This window comes from Pinus tabuliformis, chromosome J, assembly GCF_031772625.1.
Source record: "Pinus tabuliformis cultivar Carrire ecotype Pingquan chromosome J, CPIR1, whole genome shotgun sequence".
Taxonomy (NCBI): Eukaryota; Viridiplantae; Streptophyta; class Pinopsida; order Pinales; family Pinaceae; genus Pinus; species Pinus tabuliformis.
In genome coordinates, this window is record NC_142295.1 from 1104739565 (window position 1) to 1104762199 (window position 22635).

General features: G+C 38.5%; 1 protein-coding gene across 1 annotated transcript in view; it reads left to right on the forward strand.

The window, feature by feature from the left end:
* LOC149230900 (ABC transporter G family member 35-like) overlaps window positions 1-22635 on the forward strand; it is a 224362-nt gene that overhangs the window by 196733 nt on the left and 4994 nt on the right. The window contains exons 12-15 of the mRNA XM_089376162.1: window positions 21110-21270; window positions 21422-21525; window positions 21966-22119; window positions 22270-22416. Coding sequence (XP_089232288.1) covers window positions 21110-21270; window positions 21422-21525; window positions 21966-22119; window positions 22270-22416 — 566 coding nt within the window. The remainder of the gene's footprint in view (window positions 1-21109; window positions 21271-21421; window positions 21526-21965; window positions 22120-22269; window positions 22417-22635) is intronic.

The following is a 22635-nucleotide window of genomic DNA, read 5'->3' on the forward strand; positions in this document are numbered from 1 at the left end:
CTACAATTTTTTTATTTTATAAACTTACAGACGGAGCTTGAAGTTGAGCCAGGTAGCTTTCGAACTGCATTTGCTATTCAAATGCAAAGTACATAAATGCCGCTTCAGTCAATCTCTGGGTTTTGTTTATGAATTAAACAACTCATTTACAAACTCTTTAATTGCCCTTGTGGTGGCTCCAATAACCTCCTTAGATCTACCCCTGTTGTTGATTTACTGATTACCACTTGGTCGGCCAAAATAACTGAACTGAACTACAAACTGTGACCCGGAACCCAAGCAAACTCTCATCTCTGGCCCAGCGCAGTCTCTGTTCTGTGAATCTGAAATTCAGCGCACTTCCTGAGTGTAGTAGGTGCACTGCATTTCAAATTCACTGTGTTACAGGTGCGCTGATCAGACTAGGCATTGTTCCTGAATGTTGGTTTCTGTGTTCATTCTTTTCAGTTCTATTCATGAATTTTGCTACCTGTAGTCAGTACACCTCTGTTTGAAACCCCTTTCCTTGCTGATATTCCGCCTCCATTGTGCAAAGAAATGTAAATGTTTTTGTGTATTTGTTGAGTCATTTTCAGTTCTCCTTTGCAAAAAAGTAACGTAATTGTACTATTGTTTCTTGATTTGAAAGTGTCGCAAGTGTCGTTTTCAGTCATAGAAGAGAGTCTAATTGCTCTTGATAGTCGATTACCCTGTTACTGTTGTATTTGATCTGAATTTGTAGTCTTTCTAGTGTCGAAAGCAAGTCTTCATTTTGAATTTGAAAAGAAACTTCTTAGTAATTGTCGCTTGAAAGTAATTCAGATTTGCGCATTAGCTTTCTTTTTATCATTCACATATTAAGAAGGCTGAAAACAAATACATGCATGTGCATTTACATTTAGACTGTTTGATTGGTTTGATTTAGGACAGTGCATATAGTGTGTGCTCTATGCCCTTTGTGAAAGAATACTCTCTCTCTTTCCTTAGTAGCTAGGATTTTCATTGCACAAAGAAGATAAAAGACTGTTTATCATCTTAGATTGCATTTTAGGAATTGTACATCTACATCACGCGGTGAACCTGAAAGGAAAATTTCTTAAGCAAGATCAACTATAAAATAAATTTAATGAATCTAACAACGCTTTGGAACCTAACGCACAACATCTAGAAGTCTAGGCTAGAGACGTATTCTGGCGTCGTAAAACCTGGTAACTGTTGTTCTCACTGTTGGTTGGGTGATTCCTCCACTTTGAGACGATAAGTGCCAGTACGGACTTGTGCTCCCATGTACCGTCGAGTATATTTTGGGAGACCACAATAGGCTAAATCCTTTATCCATAGGAAGTCATGTCTGCCGCCCTATCGATCGCAATGCACTGAACACAGCATTTGGGAAGATTGACTGCCGTACCGTAAAAAGTATTCTGCAGTTTTGCGATTGGTTTGGTAATCCCTCTGCCTAGATTTCCAGAGCAGTCCCTTTCGTTCCCTTTTAGACTCCTTAATGGAAAAGGTCCATCTGAGCACTTGTCACTTTAGGCTCATTAAAAATCGAAGGCGACTAGAGTCATCTTTTGTTTTTTCTCAACTCTTTAAAATTGAAAAAACAAGTTGTGTCAAAGCATCTAAAATTTATTTTAAATGGAATAATCATCACCTTTCCTACGTTGGTCTTAGGTTGAGAGGATGGAGTCCACCAACCAAGGAATTCCTCTTGGAGGAAATCCTAGTCCCTTCTCCTCTTGGGGAGATGTTGGTGCACCCCATATGGCCACATTGTCGCTTCCAGGATTGACAATCGGCTTGCACGTATGGCTCTTCTCAACCTCTGTCATTCAGAACACTGCAATTCCTGAACAATCGAGTCAGCAACTAGATGATTCTAGAGTTACCCACCAACCTTCTACTTCCTCCAATTCCTCCTCTCCTCCTTCCTCTTCGCTTGATGGGGCTGGTAAAGCCAAAAATCAAGTACCTGAGAAGAAGAAGGAAAAGAAGAAGAAAGAGAAGAAGAAGAAGGAGCCAAAAGCGAAAGGGGGCAACCAAGCATCGTTTAGTGAAAATCCACACACTGCACCGACCAGGCCTAAATCGCCATGTGTCATTTGCAAAGGAGACCACTATCATAGAGATTGTCCCTACATCCCTCAGATCTTAAAGGACTGGTCTCCTTGTTTGCACAACACGGTGTCGTCAACCTCTGATGATCATGTTGAAAACACACCGTCGACTAGTGAAAGTGAAGCCCCAGGACAAAAAGGAAAGTATAGATTTCCTTGTAAACTGTGCGAAGGTGATCATGCCATCCACTGTTGTCCCTTCTTAGATGAGGCTAAAAGAGTTTTGGACGATCGTCCGGTTTCACCGTTACGACTTCCTCCTGGATATAAAAAACTCTTGCGAGTCCGTCACTAGTTGAAAATCCGGCTGACCCGCCCAGGTGGTCGGCTGAAGCATCTATCATTGCAGATGAACCATCTGAACCCATACCAGACGAAAGTTAAAATGTCGAGACGACAGTTGACCCGGTCTTGCCTTCAGAGGTCCCATCTTCAGATGATACAGTCACAGAAGAGAACAAGGATGACACCGTCCAAATTCTTTTCGTAAGCACAGACTTCGATGAACATGGGGGCAATTTACCCATTCCTTTACCGAAGGAAGGAAGTTCGTCAGAGTCGTACCCTGCCGTCTATTCGGTCCCACCTCCAAGCAACCTAGTTGTTTCCTTTGACTGGAATCAACTAGGCAGACCCCGTTTACCAGCTAGTGTACCATTCTGAATCATTGCTCAAATATATAGAATGGTTATGGCCGGTACCATCATAGATGAAGGGGCTTCTGTGAGTATCCTTTCCTCGACTGCTTGGAAAGCGCTTGGTTCGCCATCACTTTTGCCTGAGATGAGAAATCTAACAGGCTTTGACAAAGGAACTAGTCAACCATTAGGGATCCTTCCCAATGTGCCCATAACATTTAGAGGGAAAACCGTTCATATGAACGTAATGGTAGTCCAAGGACCCTTGGATTATAATCTACTCCTTGGACGAGACTATATTTATTGTATGGGAGCCATTGTCTCATCACTCTTTAGAGTAATGTGTTTTCTGCACGAAGGAAGAGTGGTCAAGCTCGTAGACTAGCTTTCATTTCCCGAATCATGCATACAAATAGTCATATACCATCCCTAAATGGTCTTTTCACACAAGGAATGTCTCATCAATCTCCAGTCTGTCCACCTAATGAGCGCGAGTGATTCGGGGGACATGACTAAAACCTAGGGGGCATGCACCCTGGTCTGCTTTGGCAGGAAAACTTCGAGTATAGGGTAGGTTTCCGCGAGAGATATATGACTAGTCTATACTCCCGTCCGTGATTAGAAAAGGGGGTTAGACTGGAATAAGACTCACTCGTCAAAGTTATGTGAGTGGATTGGCTCACCTTTGTCTATTTCGATAGACATCGCCGAAGAAGTGTTTTGTTTGCAGTGTGAATAGAACAATCTTTGGTAACCTGAAAGCTTTCCTGATAAAACAAATGTTTTGTCAGTAAAATAAAAGGTGACCTTGAAGCTTTATTTTATACCTGGGGGCATGCAAACCTTTTGGCGTGCAAGCAAAGAGCGACCATTTATTTTTTTAAATTTGTAGGTCTTCTAACCCTTTAAACTCGTAGGATTGGTTGTTTCCTAACTTGCATAAAGAAAGGATGTGGGGCAAAACTCTAAAAATTTATGTTTTCATATATGAGACATTCTTATCATACGACTAGATTAATCGAGCAGTTTTAACGCGGACTTCATGCTCGTTAAAAAATAAACATAAGCAGTGAGCAAATGTTTCCCCCAGCGTTTAAGCTCAATAAAAAATGAACTAATTCCCAGTAAATAGTCATCGTGAATGTAGTACTTCAGCCTTTAAAGCCTTGTTCGTGTTCCCATCATCACCTCCACTCTGTATTGGCCGATCATTCACCTCCATTTGATTGTTTACCCCTTTTGAGGAACAGCTGCGAAGAGTGATTCTGCTAGCCATCCTTGTAACACTGCCGTGATTGGAAAATTCCAAACCTTACCTGGAATTAACTGCTACCCAATTTTATCACTCGTTCCTCAAAGACGAGTCTCCTTTAAGCTCTTCTCAACTAACTCGTGAAATATGAAAAGATTTCCGAGCCATTGGCCTCTCTAGCTCGTTAAAGGGACTGGAAGTGCTATCCCTCCTTTAGATTTTAATCTTTTTGGACCTGAGGGATTATTACACAAAAATATCGAGCGCTTGTTTTGTGCAGCTCGTTAAAAGTATCGAAAATTCATCCCTTCTGTATTGTTTTATACTTTTTCGGACTTAAGGGATTAGATGATGAAAAAGGAATTTTGGAGTTTCCTTTACGTCCCTTTTTAGACTCTCTAAAATTGAAAAGGACCGAGTTATCTTTGTCGTTAAACTCGTTAAAACCTAATAGCGACAAACTTGTCCATAGCAGACAAGAACGAGTTTCACAATTGCTAGGCTCATTAAAACGTAGCGATGGGTTTGCCCGAAGGGAAAATTATAGAACAAGCATATGTTATCCTCCTCAAGCTTGACAAAAATAAAGAGGTACTGGTCAGCAATGACTGGGGAAAAATTGGGAAGAAAACTTGAAGAAACTTTGTTGGTAGCAAGTCGCTCTTGAACATGACACTTTCACTCCGCATCCAAGTCGCGTTGGGTTGTTTCATTCACTGGTCACATCACCATGGTCCCATCACACCATCCACATTTGGGGTTAATGCTACCAATCCATCACGTCAGTGTCGCCGATATTTTCAAGAGAAGTCACTCAGAGAATTCACCTGTGTCTCACCCGTTGCAATACATTTACGCTCCATTCTTTCATGACCGCCACCCTGAACCTTATATCACCAGATCATTTTCACCTCCATTAAAATCATTTTCTCCATTCCGTGTCATTGATGTGGGATTCATTAAGGCCCTCCTATGATGGATCGCTTCTTGTCGACATCAGCTCATTATCCAAGAAGTCGATCTAGGGACACCCCTTTCAGTACATTGAAGCTTGCATGCCTCAATGGCAAGTTTCTCACTTCCGGCGATAGGTTTACATCAATGGCCTTCGACCGAAAGATTTTGCATGGTGTTCGACGCCAAGTCCTTTATTCGCACCATGTGAATTGTACTGCAGTACCTTGAGGGTCATTATCATTATCGGTGATTCCTCTCACCCTTGTTAACAACTTACATCATTGGCTGGTAATCAGACGATGTCTTTCCATGTTCGACTCCATAACATCTCTCACATGGATCGACTTGTACTTCGAGTGAAGATCGAACGAGATTGAAGACCCCGAATCTAGTTTCATCCATCCGGGCTGCGATATATATTCAGGGAAATAAAGACATCAAATGTACATCATTGTTGCACAGATAATCATCCAATCAAAGGGATGATGGCTCTACCAGAATCATCAGTCTACACTCAGACGATTGTTTGTCCTATGTACATGAAAATGAATTTATAAAGTTGAGCATGGGAATGCCCGCCTCAGCTAGATCATGAAAATATTATGAAGATAATGTATTGTATTGTATCTTATTATAGGTCTCCTCCCAGCTTGAAAGAACTTTGGATCCTCATGATAAAGCATTTCACCCGACATCAAAAAAGATTAACGACCTCATGCTTTAGGGGGCAACTATTATAGACATTTTTGGGCACTGCAACCCCAAGCATAAAATGTCCATAAACCAAGGGCTCCTAAGTCCCTAAAAGTGTTGTTCTAACCCCTAAAGGAACAAGGTCAACTGATTACAGCTTCTCCCAGAAGTTCTCCATGAAAAACTACTCAGAACTGGTCAAAACAGGATCATTTCACCTGCTCCATAGGCAAAGTGCGTTGCATCTCACCTAAGTACACTCTATGGGTGCGTTGCATTTCAAAAAGCCCTTCTATGGGGTGCGATGGGTAAGAAGTGACAAATGGCAGTGTTAATCCGCGAGGTGGAGAGGCATGGAATCTTCCAGAAACTTCTCCTGTGACACTTGCCTCTCTGAATTCGACCAAGGATGAGTAAGAGATCATCAATCTCCAAGTGGAAGCAAGAACTATCAGAGGGAAGACACTAATCAAATCACAAGCTGACTCATCTCCCTTACAGATATCTATATATGGATCCCTCATCCCAGAGATCCAAGGGCTAGAATTTTGCATCTTGTAAGGAATTGTTGTTGGTTTTTTGAGGCAACATCATAGTGTTGGGTGATCTAAGCTTTGCATGAGGTGAAGAAGGGCTTACTTGCTCAGAGGATGATGCTGGGTCAGAACAACTGGTTGTAACTCTCTTGGCTCTTTCTTGATTATCAAAAAAGCTATTCAAGTTTTCCTCCATACTCTTGTGTCGTTTATGTTTCATGCATTTGTATGGTCAATCTACATCTGATCCTAGATTGTTTATGATAATGAATCCATGTTCTTGTATAGTGTTATGCTACTTTGATTCTACAGGTACTTTGTGAAGCTGGGTGTACAAGGAAGCAAGTAGCAAAGGACTATCAGAAGAGAGAGGAATCGAACTAGGAGCCAAGCAGAAGACAGAGGTTGGTCTCCTTTATTCTTCTCTCATCTATATTTCATAAAGGAAAACGAAAGTAGTTTTACTCTGTTTGTTTCTAAGGTAGCTACCACACCTTAGTGGGATTAGTAGTTCTGTATAGACACTTTTCCCTGTAATACTTCCATGATAGTCCTGTTCTTTCTTTCTACTACTCCATTCTGCTCCAGATTGTAAGGAGTTGTCCACTCTCTTCTGATGCCCTCCTTAGCACAAAAATCAGTGAAGTCCTTATCGACGTACTCTCCACCATTATCTAAGTGCAAAATTTTTATTTTTTTCCCTATCAGGTTCTCCACCAGAGCCTTGAACTCTTTGAATCGACAGAAAACCTTGTCGTTGGTTTTCAGAAAATAAATCCAAGTTTTCCTTATGTGGTCATCAATGAAGGTGACGAAGTACTCAGCACCATTAAGAACTTTAGTGGACATAGGTCCACAGATATTTGAGTGTATCAATCCTAGTACACTCTTGGCCCTATTTTTACTTCTAGGAAATGTCGCTTTGGCATATTTTCCTAGAGCACATCCTCTGCATACATCATCTTGTTCTGTACTAAGATCCGGAACTCATGTTACAGTTTTCCTGAGAATTCTTAGAGCCCCATGGTGAAAATGTCCCATTCTTCTGTGCCATAGTTCATTCAAATCCTTGTCTCCATGACTACCCATCAGTGCCATTGGTGATTCTAGTTGTAATCTGTACAACCTGTTACTTCTGATCTCGATCTGCACTTTATTTTTCTAGCTTGGGTGTTTGACGTATACTTTCTCCTTGATGAAGAAAATGTCATATCCCTTTCCTTGAAGTTGCGATACAAAAAATAAGTTCATCCCTAGTCCTGGTACATGCAGCACATTGGTAGCATGGAACTGCTCTCTCGTTTCTGTTTGAAAAACTATGGTACCCTTCCCTACTGCAGTACACTTTGCCTTATTCCCCATGGTGATCTAAAAATTCATCCTTTCCTTTTGATAATCTAAGAAACATTCTCAGATTCCCATCATATGCCAGGAGGCTTCACTGTCTATATACTATACCTCTAATGATGTAGAGCTTGTCACACAAGCAACTTCTTCTTCCAATCTGGAAGCCAACATAGAGAAATCAAAATCATTGTCTCTTGTGCAATTTTATGAAAATCTGTGCGAGTCTCCTAATGTAGATGCCTATGCATCATGATCTCGACCCATAATTGATTTTCCCTTCCTGTCTCTGATTACTCCCTCTGATACCATGTGAAATTTCTATCACTGCAACAACTCATTTATTTTTCCTACTTATTTTCCATTAAGTTATTTACGAAAACCCTTTAGTAAACATTAAAATAAATTCTGTTGCAGACATCACACCATAATACAGAAACAAATACATGAAAAAGAATCAAACACATCAACACAGATATTTTGGACAAATTGTCCCCGAAAAAACCCAATGTGGGAAAATCGGTGCAACAGAGGAGGATTTTATTAATCAGCTATTCTTGAGTACAACTAGGTGCCAAACTGGCTTACCCAATAGAGATAAATTCTTCAGCACCCTCCCCTAGACTCAGCGTCAGACTTGTTGGCCTCTGCGCAGCTCCCAAACCCTCTGCGTCAGCTCCTGCCACTTTGTGTCAGCACTGAGCCTCTCTGTGTCACCCACGAAGGCCCTCTAGTGACCATGAAATTTTGTTGCCTCTACGTCTGCCTCTCTAATCTCTGCGCTGATCTTTTGGTGTTGTTCCTACTTCTCTATTCCGTACTCAATACCTCTTGCTGTAATCCAGACCCCTAGTTCGAATTTCTTAGCAAACTCCGCTCCAGAAATCGAATTTACTGGTCTCCCTCAGTGTGTTCTCCAATTGAACCTCAAGCCTCTTCTTATACTTTTCTTGTTGGTCCTTCAACGACCGAGCTTACATCTCTAATCAACGACTAAGATTAGGTTTAGTTTGATCCATGTCTTTTGGAACCATCTAACCCAGTTTTAATTAATACCCATTAATATTTTATTTTTCCTAAGTTTAGACTAAGAAACTCCATTAAAAATATTAATTATTTTAATATCTCCTAAACCAGGTAGAATCTGCTCAAACCATTTCTAGGTCTTGGAGATCTTATGTGCTTTAACCTCTCCACCAATTTTCATGGCTAGAGCACATCCGATGCTACCCCAAATCAACATTTAAACTGTTTTTTTTTACTACATATATGGATTCAACACCCTCAAAAACCCCTATGGCACTTAGATTGCGCAAAGTTCACCCATCAAACTTGCGATTTCAATGAATCCTTGCCAAATTCTAGACACATTAGATCAGAAAATAACCCATAATTTTTTTCAAAAAATATTACTTAAAGACAACTTGGAAATTAAATATATTTGTGCAAACTGTTAACTAAGAGCATAATTCTCAAATAATAATCCTCTGCAAATTTGTAGGTTGTTGTTCCTAAAGTGTGTTTTAGCATTTCTTTCTTATTTTGAATTTTTACGCCGTAAGGCGTCTCCATTTGAAATGAATTACCCTAGCCGTCGCCGTGTCCTATTATTCACCGTAGATTTGTGGTGTTAGACGATCAAACAAAACTTGATCGTTGATCAAAAATTAAAACGGTTCATGAAACTGAAACGGTTCATGAATTTTCGCCCTCGCCGTTCACCCTAAGATCTGGTCTTTCTGAGTCTGATTTCCAGAAATTGCCTATTTCCTTTTGCACCACCAACGCCGAACAGAGCAGCAATGATAAGAAGAATGATGTCGAAAATATTTGCATCAACATCGATCTTGAATGCATGGTTTGTCTTGATCAATTCAAGGATGGTGATAAATGCCTTGTGTTACCAAAATGTAGCCATTGTTTCCATGTTCCCTGTGCAGATGTTTGGCTCTCCCAGCGCTCCATATGCCCCATTTGCAGAGGCAGTGTTGAAATTATTAATGTTGATCAACACCCATGTGGGCCAATGCGTTCATCTCGCACTTGAAATCTTTTTCAGTCTGTGCTGAACATGGCCGGAGTCTTTTTACTGCCAGCAAAGATTGATCTGGCAGTTTGCCTTTGTAGATTATACCTTTCCTTCCCTGCAAAACGATATTGTCTTCGCTGAAGTTGCCAGTGACCGCCACAAGATCAGCCAATCTCATCTTCCTGATGGGCATCTCGAACGAGCAAACTTTAACAGATCTCCGAGCTCGGACATATTTCTGCCAATCGTTGGGCTCATTGGTACTTGGCGGTGGGATTTTGACAGATCTTCTGCTTTTTGCTTCAGAAATCATCCAATGAAGACCAAGTAAAATCCAGACAATTAACACTATGCCAAATAGAAGAAAAGCCGCAACAACCATGGGATTGTTCGGTGCTGTGCACGTCTTTGAAAGGGGAGGCCCACATAGCCCAGGGTTACCCTGAAAATTAGAGGCAGAAAAGTTGTGAGTGAATGAAGGTATATTTCCAGTAAGCTTGTTGTTTGCTACATTGAAGTCCTTGAGACGGTCGATCCGTGTCAATTGCCAGGGAATTTCCCCTGTAAGTTGATTTCCATTCAGGCGGAGGATATTGAGGTATGTGCAATTATGAACCTCAGCAGGAATAGGTTCCATAAACTTGTTCTGGGAGAGATCAATGGTTACCAGAAAAGGAAGCCATTGGCAGAGCTCCTTGGGAATGGTACCCGTAAGACTGTTTTGAGAGAGATCCAAGCTCATCATACTCTTGCAGTTCTGTACTCCAGATGGAAACTCACCTTGAAGCCCCAACTCTTGAAGCGAAATTGACTTCACTTTGTTATCATCATCATGCCAACAAGTAATTCCCAGAAAATTGCAAATAAACCCATTGTTAGTGTTCCGGAAGTTCCAGGTGCGGAGGTTCCCTTGAGGGTCCTTCAATTCCTTGTAAGTAGTCTGAAGACACTGTACATCGTTTCCTGGAGAAATGGTCTCGGACGAACTGAGGCATATGAGTTGGAGAATGAGTAGCATGAGCCGTAGCAAGCCCAAACACCCAAAAATTGTCATGGCTTAATCAGTGCTCTCCTGTCGTTTCAAACACAATCCTGTACCTGCCTAATCTCAACAAATGGCCGCTGCTCACCCAGCTCAAACAGGATTGCTGGTATCCAAGTGCAAGCATGAATCGCTTACTGAGGTTAATGTCTCATTGGCCAGCCCCTAATTATAATACCCACAACAAATTTTCCACATCAGAAAATGAAAATTGAGAAATCCATGAGATGGACAAACGAAAGGGGTATCGCCGTGTGCGTCTTGTCTTCTGGTGTGTACTTTTCGCGGGCAGCTTCCGATGGCAAATCCATGGCGATTGCTACGTCTTCTCCACTGCATCGTAGTCTTGGTTTGTCTTGATCAATTCAAGGATGGTGATAAATGCCTTGTGTTACCAAAATGTAGCCATTGTTTCCATGTTCCCTGTGCAGATGTTTGGCTCTCCCAGCGCTCCATATGCCCCATTTGCAGAGGCAGTGTTGAAATTATTAATGTTGATCAACACCCATCGACCGAAAAGCCTCAGAATTCAGTGGAGATTAACCCTGCAGAAGAACAGGCACTTGGGCCTCAGTTAGATATTATGGGTAATATTAATTCTGATTCTCACGCGGATAATGTCGTCATTGAGATTCCTTTATAGAATAGATAGTTCATAATTTCTCACGCGGATAATGTCGTCATTGAGATTCCTTTATAGAATAGATAGTTCATAATTTTTCTTGAAATTTTGTTGCGGATTGTATTGGTTTTTCTGTGTAGTGAATTGAGTTGTGTAAGATTTGTATTCACAATTTTGTAATCCAATGTACTCCTGTCATATTTTTCTTTTGAAGATAATATTGCATCGATGTAGAATAAAACCATTTATTCTTGAGCAGGGTAGTCATAATTTTTACATGTGAAATTTCATTTTGGATTGCTTTTGCCTTCCAAGGTAATATGGGATATATGTGAAATAGAACTACTTATTCTTTAACAAGGTAATCATAGTTTTTACATGTGAAATTCTGCTTCCTTTATTAATTCTAGGCCTGTAGGTTTGAAGCAGCCCTTTTATTTTTATTTTGTCCATATATGAATTATTGGATTAGCGTCTGGCATTTGTGAATTTGATATTTTGTGCCAGCATTACGCTTGGCATACATCAATGCTTACATTCCATTTTTCCAAAATCCATTTTTCCAAAATTGGGACTCTGGGACTCTGAATTTGACATTTTCTGTGAGCATTTTGGGTGGCATATATAAATGCTGAAAGCCTATTTTCCCCAAAGTTGGAGCTGTTGGCCATGTATAAATGTTACTAATCATCTAATACTTAGTATGGTGAAGGTGGTTTAATGTCTTGCGGAGGCTATTTCATCAGTTTCAGGATAATTTATGCATTAACACAATTTCATGTAAATTTGTTATGGGATAAAGTAGATGTTCCTAAACTGCAGGAGACATGATCATGTAAATACTCAGCAATATTTTGTGCCTATATCTCAAGTTAATCTAAGAATGTTGCCATGAACAGCTATGTGGAATGCTACCTCTATCTGAGGAGAGGTAATATTTTATTTGGCTAAGGGCCCAAACATCGATTGGGAGGGATGCCCTGGCCACCTTCAAACCAGACTATTAAAACTACTAGAAATTGGATATGGAAATTGAAGTTGACACTCAGTGGAATTAGCTGGCATAGTTGGATCACAAATCCATGGCCAAATTGTCAATGTATCCCTGGGATGATTCTGAAATGTCAAACCTTCAATGAAAAAGAAAGCTGAATTCTTAGTCCGTTCTAACTTCTACCAAACGCCTCTTCTCACTGTATGAAATACCAAGATTCATCTCTTATGATATTCAAAGCGTCAAGATGTTTCTTAACAATAGCTACTATCATTGCATCGGGGAAAAAAATTGGACGCTGTGATGCATACATAATAAAACACAATCTTTGTTCCAAAGAACCAAAACTTAATATAAAAAATAGAGTTTGTTCCCACCTCTGTTGCTATCTAACCATTACTCCAACTCATTAACTATCATTTTCTCACCCTTATTGCAAGCTCCATCTCTTTTAAAGGCGAGAAATGGAATGGTTTTTTTGTTAGTTGGATTACCAAAAGAAATGGGTTAGTTAAGATAGCTTATAAATGGAGGCACAAGTTCTGAGGCTCTCATGGTGTTATTTCAATATATTGGCCATGTTCAAGTTTTGAATAGAACTGTCCTGAAAAATATCTCAAAGAAAATCGATTGCAATTTCATTGTAAAATCCAAAATTTGAAAAAAGAGGAATTCACATGAGCAAGTGACTCGATGAGTTGCTGCAATTAATACAAAAGTATTCTTTCTTCAACACCCTATGGAATGCAGGCACATAGAAAGAATGCAGGGGTATCAACAAAAATGGAAGAAACATATGAGTAATACCACCTAAGTCACAACCTTGGACCCTGATTTCTTCAAGCGAGGAATATAGCGCCGATTCTAAATCCCTTTTCACTCGACCATTAGATTTAGTGGTTTTAGTCGTACAAACCAAAGTTTCGAGTGAACTTCAAAAGAGACTGTAACCAGAATTTTGTGAACGCATTATTTTTTATGGGGGAAATTGAAGGAAACAACTACAAGTATACATTCTTTCAGAGTAGGTCAATGCAAGAAGTGTCTAGCTTTGTCCCTTTAGTTGTGGCCAAGATTGAAAATGCACTGTAGAAATTTATTACTGTGGGCAGAGCAAAGAAGATTTTAGTACAAAAGAACTTGCCCATTGGCTACTCACCGTCGTATCGAACACTATACACTCCATCTGGAGAACCAATGGACAACATAGGGTGCATTCCGAGGTTTAACAATTTATCCAAAACTGGGAATGATGTTCTATAAGCCCGAGTGAAAAAACTTAAAGCACAATATCCACAAGTTAAATTTGTTTTTGCAGACTTTCACGGGGCAACCCTCAAAATTTTGAACTCCATAGAATTTTGGGCCGTAGAATAATGTGTTACAGGCTTGTTGTGGAATGGGTAGTTGATATAATTACAATTTGAGCGTAACATGCGACGCTGTAGGAGCATCTGTGTGTACAAATCCTGGACAACATTTCAACTGGGATGGGATTCATTTGACTAAAGCCATTTACAGAAATATATCGAAATTGTTTCTGGGCGGAACATTCACATCGCATAGTCCTCAGACTCTCTACACAATGGGAACTACACAATTGTAGACACCACTGTGAACTGACCGATGGATCATAAAGTACAGAAATATCAATAATACATTCTATTAATAATTACGCCGTAGCGTTTCCCTTTGAAATGAATTACCCCAGCCGTCGCCGTGTCCTATTATTCACCGTGGATTTGTGGTGTTAGACGATCAAACAAAGCTTGATCGTTGATCCAAAATTAAAACGGTTCATGAAACTGAAACTGTTCATGAATTTTCGCCCTCGCCGTTCACCCTAAGATCTGGTCTTTTTGAGTCTGATTTTTACGCTGTAGCGTTTCCCTTTGAAATGAATTACCCCAGCTGTCGCCGTGTCCTATTATTCACTGTGGATTTGTGGTGTTAGACGATCAAACAAAGCTTGATCGTTGATCCAAAATTAAAACGGTTCATGAAACTGAAACGGTTCATGAATTTTCGCCCTCGCCGTTCACCCTAAGATCTGGTCTTTTTGAGTCTGATTCCCAGAAATTGCCTATTTCCTTTTGCACCACCAACGCCGAACAGAGCAGCAATGATAAGAAGAATGATGTCGAAAATATTTGCATCAACATCGATCTTGAATGCATGGTTTGTCTTGATCAATTCAAGGATGGTGATAAATGCCTTGTGTTACCAAAATGTAGCCATTGTTTCCATGTTCCCTGCGCAGATGTTTGGCTCTCCCAGCGCTACATATGCCCCATTTGCACAGGCAGTGTTGAAATTATTAATATCGATCAAACACCCATCGACCGAAAAGCCTCAGAATTCAGTGGAGAATAACCCTGCAGAAGCATAGGCACTTGGGCCTCAGTTAGATATTATGGGTAATATTAATTTTGATTCTCACGGATAATGTCGTCATTGAGATTCCTTTATAGAATAGATAGTTCATAATTTTTCTTGAAATTTTGTTGTGGATTGTATTGGTTTTTCTGTGTAGTGAATTGAGTTGTGTAGGATTTGTATTCACAATTTTGTAATCCAATGTACTCCTGTCATATTTTTCTTTTGAAGATAATATTGCATCGATGTAGAATAAAACCATTAATTCTGGAGCAGGGTAGTCATAATTTTTACATGTGAAATTTCATTTTGGATTGCTTTTGCCTTCCAAGGTAATATGGGATATATGTGAAATAGAACTACTTATTCTTTAACAAGGTAATCATAGTTTTTACATGTGAAATTCTGCTTCCTTTATTGATTCTAGGCCTGTAGGTTTGAAGCAACCCTTTTATTTTGTCCATATATGAATTATTGGATTAGTGTGAATTTGATATTTTGTGCCAGCATTACGCTTGGCATACATCAATGCTTACATTCCATTTTTCCAAAATTGGGACTCTGGGACTCTGAATTTGACATTTTCTGTGAGCATTTTGGGTGGCATATATAAATGCTGAAAGCCTATTTCCCCCAAAGTTGGAGCCGTTGGCCATGTATAAATGTTACTAATCATCTAGTAATTAGTATGGTGAAGGTGGTTTAATGTCTTGCGGAGGCTATTTCATCAGTTTCAGGATAATTTATGCATTAACACAATTTCATGTAAATTTGTTATGGGATAGAGTAGATGTTCCTAAAATGTAGGATACATGATCATGTAAATACTCAACAATATTTTGCACCTATATCTCAAGTTAATCTAAGAATGTTGCCAAGGAAACGCCGTAAGGCATAAATTAAGGAGCAATGGCAACATAGGAATAGAAAAATCTAAATAAGGTGCAAAATGTGCATAAATTGAGGAGCAATAGTGACATAGGAATATGCAAATCTAAATAATATGCAGAAATGTGCATAAATAGAAGAGCAATGGCGACATAGGGATAGGAAAATCTAAAAAAGATGCAGAAATGTAACAATCAACATATGGGGACATTTGTTCCCACGTCACACCTCATCTAATAAAAGCTCTATCACGATGGTGCACATGCAAGCCTTTACAACTTGTACCAAATTTCAATTCAGGATTGCGTTGACAACGAAGAGCCACCTAGAAAAATTCTTTGTTTCTGTTTGAGTTAAAAATGTTTTCATGGTGTACACCCAGTTTGGATACCAGCTGTCCAGAAGAGCACGTTTCATTGTATTTTCCTTCATTTCCAGTATAACGAGAATCACCACTGGAATTCACATGGAAAAAAAATTCAGTCTCTATCAACGCCATTAAATGCAATACACATATTAGATATAGGTGCACAATCTCTATCTTCTCATGTTGGCAGAAGCAGTAAAAATGATTTCAATTACTGAGAAGTAAATCAGTCATCTAATCCAATCTAGCACAAAATTAACACGCATGGCATCCATCAACATCATGGATTGGATAAATTTGCAAGTATGGTTCCTCCCATATTCTGCTATTTCCCGCTATTTCATGACCCTTCACAGTTTAAAAAATTGATAGCTTCTGAAAATTGTAATATTAGCAGCCAATCAAATTTGAAATGAATTAATACAATCAAACAGAATAATATTAGCAGCCAATCAAATTTGAAATGAATTAATACAATCAAACAGAATATGTAGCCCACATTCTGTCCAAATACGATTTCCAGGCTCTAGATTCATAAACCAAAGAAATTTTCCGGTCCAAAGGAGGCTCAGAAATTTGCCGATCCAAAGGAGGCTCTTTGAAAATGCTTCGATTGACCTTGTAAGAATGTTGATATACATTTGTTATTGCATTAAAAATGGCTGATTCGAACATGTGAATCCTCACTTTGGGGGTCATCATGTCTCTTACATATGCAAATGGCAACTGATCCTGAGGATCGAAGAAATCTAATTCATTGAATAACAGGCAAGAAAATAGCTTCATTAAAAGGTTGTGCTTTCTCAATATCAGTGAAGTATCAGCCACATCTGTAATGCCAACAACAACCCACAAAATCAAAAAATCAGTTACAGAGAGAACCAACCTCAAAACAAATCTCAGATGCTATCCCACTAAAACTTCACCATAATTGAGCAAAGTTGAGTTCTCATACCACTTCTTGAGGGAAGATTTTCAAAGCTCCAAGGTTGCAAGCCATTGGCACAGTAACTGTCCATTTGATACCTCACAGCTTCTTTGCTCCAATTTCTTCATATGACTTTAAAAACGGCTTCCTCCGTGGTATGAGTATTGTAGGGATGCTTTCATATAGCAATATCAATGTTGTGAGTTACATGGAGATTTTCCAAAATTTACAAAAGATCAAGAACAATCTATAGCTTGGCATCCTTCCAAATGTTGTAAACACAGTTTGAGAAAAGCCTGTGGGAAAGATAATTGGGTATGCGGCCATTCATTACAGATTCCTTGTATGGAAACTCCCTGACCAAAACAATGTGCCAAATTCCAATTCTATGAGACTCATTGGACTTGATCTGGTATCTGGCAAGAAGTGTGAGAGTTGCATTGTCCATAAACATGAAGAAACAAATGTTTTCTATTGTGATTTTCTTAACATTCTTGGGTTTATTAATCTTTCATAGGCTCCAAATATAGTTGAAATTACCACACCCCCCTTGCACTGTTCCATGACCTTCTTGTCTTCTTCAGACACAAGGAACCCTCGGGTACGATAATTGGCAAATCCACAAGGCAAATCAATCCCTTCAGAATAATTGAAATAGCTTTTTCTTTCCTTCACGTCCAGATTTCCACTGAAGGTCACTAGACCTGAAGTTGAATTGGGGTTTTCAGTTCCTTTCATGTACGGTAGCCGAGGTCAAGAACAAGCTGTAGCTTGGCATCCTTCCAAATGTTGTAAACACAGTTTGAGAAAAGCCTGTGGGAAATATAATTGGGTATGCGGCCATTCATTACAGATTCCTTGTATGGAAACTCCCTGACCAAAACAATGTGCCAAATTCCAATTCTATGAGACTCATTGGGCTTGATCTGGTATCTGGCAAGAAGTGTGAGAGTTGCATTGTCCATAAACATGAAGAAACAAATGTTTTCTATTGTGATTTTCTTAACATTCTTGGGTTTATTAATCTTTCATAGGCTCCAAATATAGTTGAAATTACCACACCCCCCTTGCACTGTTCCATGACCTTCTTGTCTTCTTCAGACACAAGGAACCCTCGGGTACGGTAATTGGCAAAACCACAAGGCAAATCAATCCCTTCATAATAATTGAAATACCTTTTTCTTTCCTTCACATCCAGATTTCCACTGAAGGTCACTGGACCTGAAGTTGAATTGGGGTTTTCAGTTCCTTTCATGTACGATAGCCGAAACATATGAGTAATACCACCTAAGTCACAACCTTGGACCCTGATTTCTTCAAGCGAGGAATATAGGGCCGATTCTAAATCCCTTTTCACTCGACCATTAGATTTAGTGGTTTTAATCGTACAAACCAAAGCTTCGAGTGAACTTCAAAAGAGACTGTAACCAGCATTTTGTGAATGCATTATTTTTTATGGGGGAAATCGAAGGAAACAACTACAAGTATCCATTCTTTCAGAGTAGGTCAATGCAAGAAGTGTCATCAGTTTCAGGATAATTTATGCATTAACACAATTTCATGTAAATTTGTTATGGGATAGAGTAGATGTTCCTAAACTGCAGGAGACATGATCATGTAAATACTCAGCAATATTTTGTGCCTATATCTCAAGTTAATCTAAGAATGTTGCCATGAACAGCTATGTGGAATGCTACCTCTATCTGAGGAGAGGTAATATTTTATTTGGCTGAGGGCCCAAACATCGATTGGGAGGGATGCCCTCGCCACCTTCAAACCATACTGTTAAAACTACTAGAAATTGGATATGGAAATTGAAGCTGGCACTCAGTGGAATTAGCTGGCATAGTTATATCACTAATCCCTGGCCAAATTGTCAATGTATCCCTAGGATGATTTTGAAATGTCAAACCTTCAATGAAAAAGAAAGCTGAATTCTCAGTCCGTTCTAACTTCTACCAAATGCCTCTTCTCATTGTATGAAATACCAAGATTCATTTCTTATGATATTCAAAGCGTTAAGATGTTTCTTAACAATAGCTACTATCATTGCATCAGGGAAATAAAAATTGGACACTGTAATGCATACATAATAAAACAAAATCTTTGTTCCAAATCAGGGAAATGCTAGTTTTAGAAAGTAAAAAATATGTTGAGATGACCAAATGGTGGAAAAATGCTTCACAGCGTTCCTCATGATGTGATACCAAAATTCTCTTCAATGCATCTCTCTTATCTATGACTCTTCAATGTGCCTCATCCCTCAATCAATTGTGACAACTAAATACACCTTGGTCCTCCTCACACTAGATTCACAATGTTGCTTTACTTACACAATGACGCATAATACAACATGATGTGAAATGCCAAATAATACCTAACAAATGTGTATTCTCCATGATGAAGTAGCTAATTTATAGATAAAAACTTACACTTTAAAACTGTTTTATAGTTTTTTGGAAGCATCATGAAATTGACATTGAAACAGTGAGAAAACATCATCAAGAATGCAAAAATTTAGGGCCCACGAACTTGAAAGCTTGTAGGTGATTATGTCAGATTGAGAAAGCTTGAATTGGAAACTCAATTTAAAATGTTACCAAATTCCATTCCTGGGTCTCAAAGCTCGCAAGTTCTCTATTCTTCATGATGGAGTAGCAATAATATTCGTTCTTCATGATGGAGTAGCTATTTTATAGATAAAAATTAAAACTTATAAAATTGTTTTGTAATTTTTTTTGGAACCATCATGAAATTGACATTGAAACAGTGAGAACACATTATCAAGAATGCAAAAATTTAGGGGCCATGAACTTGAAAGCTTGTGGGTGATTCCCATCAGTTTGTATTGGAAACTCCATTTAAAAATGTTACCAAATTCCATTCTTGGGTCTTGAAGCTCCCAAGTTCTGTGCTGTAGTTTTTAAGGACATTTAATATCCTCATGGCTTATATTACTATTCCCTGAAGAAGGAATCTTCCATAATAATCCTCTATGCGTGTACGCATTCGTTTGAAAATATTACTATTCCCTGAAGAAGGAATCTTCCATAATAATTCTCTATGTGTGTACGCATTCATTTGAAACTTTGATGTTCAATCATGTTTCCCTTGTAAAATGTTACCAAATACCAAATTCCATTCTTGGGTCTTGAAGCTCCCGAGTTTTGTGCTTTAATTTTTAAGGACATTTAATATCCTCATGGCTTATATTACGATTCCTTGAAGAAGGAATCTTCCATAATAATCCTCTATGCGTGTACACATTCGTTTGGAACTTTGATATTCAATCATGTTTCCCACACAAACGTAGACCATTTTTTTCCAATCTTATCTAAAGAGGTCACAATTTTGTTTGGACGACAAATTCCAAAATTTGACTGTGGGAGTGTTTAAATTTCTTTTGGATGGCGGAAATGGATTTAGCATCCATCATGAATGCCTGGGTACCCAAAATACTGAAGCTTGACCACTGTAATTGACATTTTCAAAAAAATCAGCTAGATTTTTTCAAAATCATGCTGGAATTTTTATTATTATCATCATGGCTCCAACAATTTTTCATGGATTTTCAAATATGGAATGACGATCATGATGTTGTTGACAATCTCGTATCATTTCTTTCACCTCTTCCATTACAATATAATAGTATTTTCTAAGAACACCATAAATAGGTAGCATATGGAAAAATTACATCTCAAAAAAAAATGTACAAAAACATGTTCACATATACAAAAACAACAACATGGATAATCGATAACCTTTACAAGACATTACTATTATTTACCAAATAGCCATATTCGAATACACATAACTAATCATTTCAAGTATAACTCATTATCATCCACCCTAGCTTCCAACAAACACACTACTATTATTTACAAAATATTCATATTCAAAATACACATAACTAATACTTTCAACTCTAACTCATTATCATCCACCCTTGTTTTCAACAATGTCCATTCACATGTCTCTATTCTCTCCCCTCTATACATGTCCCTATTCTTCCCCACTCTATGCTATTCTTCCCCACTCTATGCCTTACGGCGTTTCCTTTGCAACATAAGATGCAAATGCTAGTTATATACTCACCCATAGAAAAAAAAATTATAATAGTAATTAACATTCCTCAATTCTTATACAATTTTGGTGTGATAATTTGTCTGTTTACTGATGGGAATCAGTCTACCATATTCTATTAGTTCCCTGCTTCCTTTTTTTCCTCTTTCAATTTTCAATGTTTTTGTTTGCATGGAAAAAAAAGAAGAATTTTATAAGTTCTAACCATTGAAATGTCATTTGGGTATTCACTGAAGTTGTACTTGTGGGCATGATCCTTAGGTTTTTTCGTCAATTTCTTGTCTTATTTTGTGTGAGTCAAATGGCAACCGCTTTGTTCCGTGCAATGGCTGGAGTTTGTCGAAGCATAGGTGTTGCCTACACTGGAGGTGCTTCGGCAATATTGATTATTATAGTATTCAGTGGATTCATCATTCCACGACGTAAGCCCATTCCCTTCTTAAAATATCTAGTATGGTCGAAAATGTAATGTCCTTTAGAACTGAATTGGGCCATTGTACAAGTTCATTAAGGTCAGCAACATTTCTCTATTGAAAAAAGAATTGGATGTCAAGCTGATGTTTTGGCTTACAGCTTCAATTCCAAACTGGTGGCGATGGGGATGCTGGATATCACCTTTGTATTATGGGGAAACTGCGATTACAGTCAATGAATTCCTTGCTCCACGTTGGAGAAAGGTAGTGAATAAGAGCATATGTAGTGTTAGTTTATTCCTGTTTCCATTAACTTTCATTATCGGGACTAGACTGTGCTGATGTTATCAGATTTTATCATTTTGCAAGAGGATTGTTCCAAATCTACATTATTGATACTTAATGTCAGTGTATTTTGCAAATGAGGTGGATTATAAACACTGTTCAGTGACTTGTTTTAATTATATCATAATTTTTCTCCAAATATCAGTCCTTTCTCCCTGATTAATGCACCAATGTGATTTTGACATCTGCATGGAAGTCATTGACTTACTAAGACATAATATCTAGTGATGCATGCTTATCTATCTCTATTTTTAATTTGTAAATATAACACGAATGTTTGCAGAGTATACAATGGGCATTATTAGTTTTTACAAAATGATGCTGTGAATAATGAGTTGAGTTTTCTTCTGTGATGGCAGTTGACTTCTCAAAACACCAGCCTTGGTATACAGGTGTTAGAGATTCATGGGCTTTTCCATGAAGACTACTTTTACTGGATAAGTCTTGGAAGTTTGATTGGATTTACAGTATTATTCAACCTTGGATACACTCTTGCTTTAACATATTTGAACCGTATGTATCATTCTAGCAAATGTGATAGATTATGCATTTTGAGAATATATTTTCACAAGGAGAGTGAAATAGTTATGGATTTTGATAAAAGTGATGGTGGCGTGCTTTATCTATCTAATTGTTTGATGAAATATTTTATGATATAAACAGCAATTGGCAAGCCTCAAGCTGTAATTTCTCGAGAAAAGATTGCTAAAATCCAAGATAGCCATGGAGATACGATTTTGGATATGCATGCTCAGTCAAACACGATATCATCTCACAATCATACATCTAGCACAGAGAGCAGCAACGCAGGTAAGGATTTATTGTCTCTTCTTGAATTTGAATTTTATTTTTTTAGATGGGTTAGAGCGTTCTATTCATTTTTGGCCAATCAACATTATTGTCAAGGACAATACCATGTACGTTTCAATCTATCCCTCAGGATTTAGGATTATATAAAGTACAAGTAATTAGATGAATGCATTCAATCTAGAGGAGCTTTCTATGTTAAGCTGAATGCCATGACCCTAT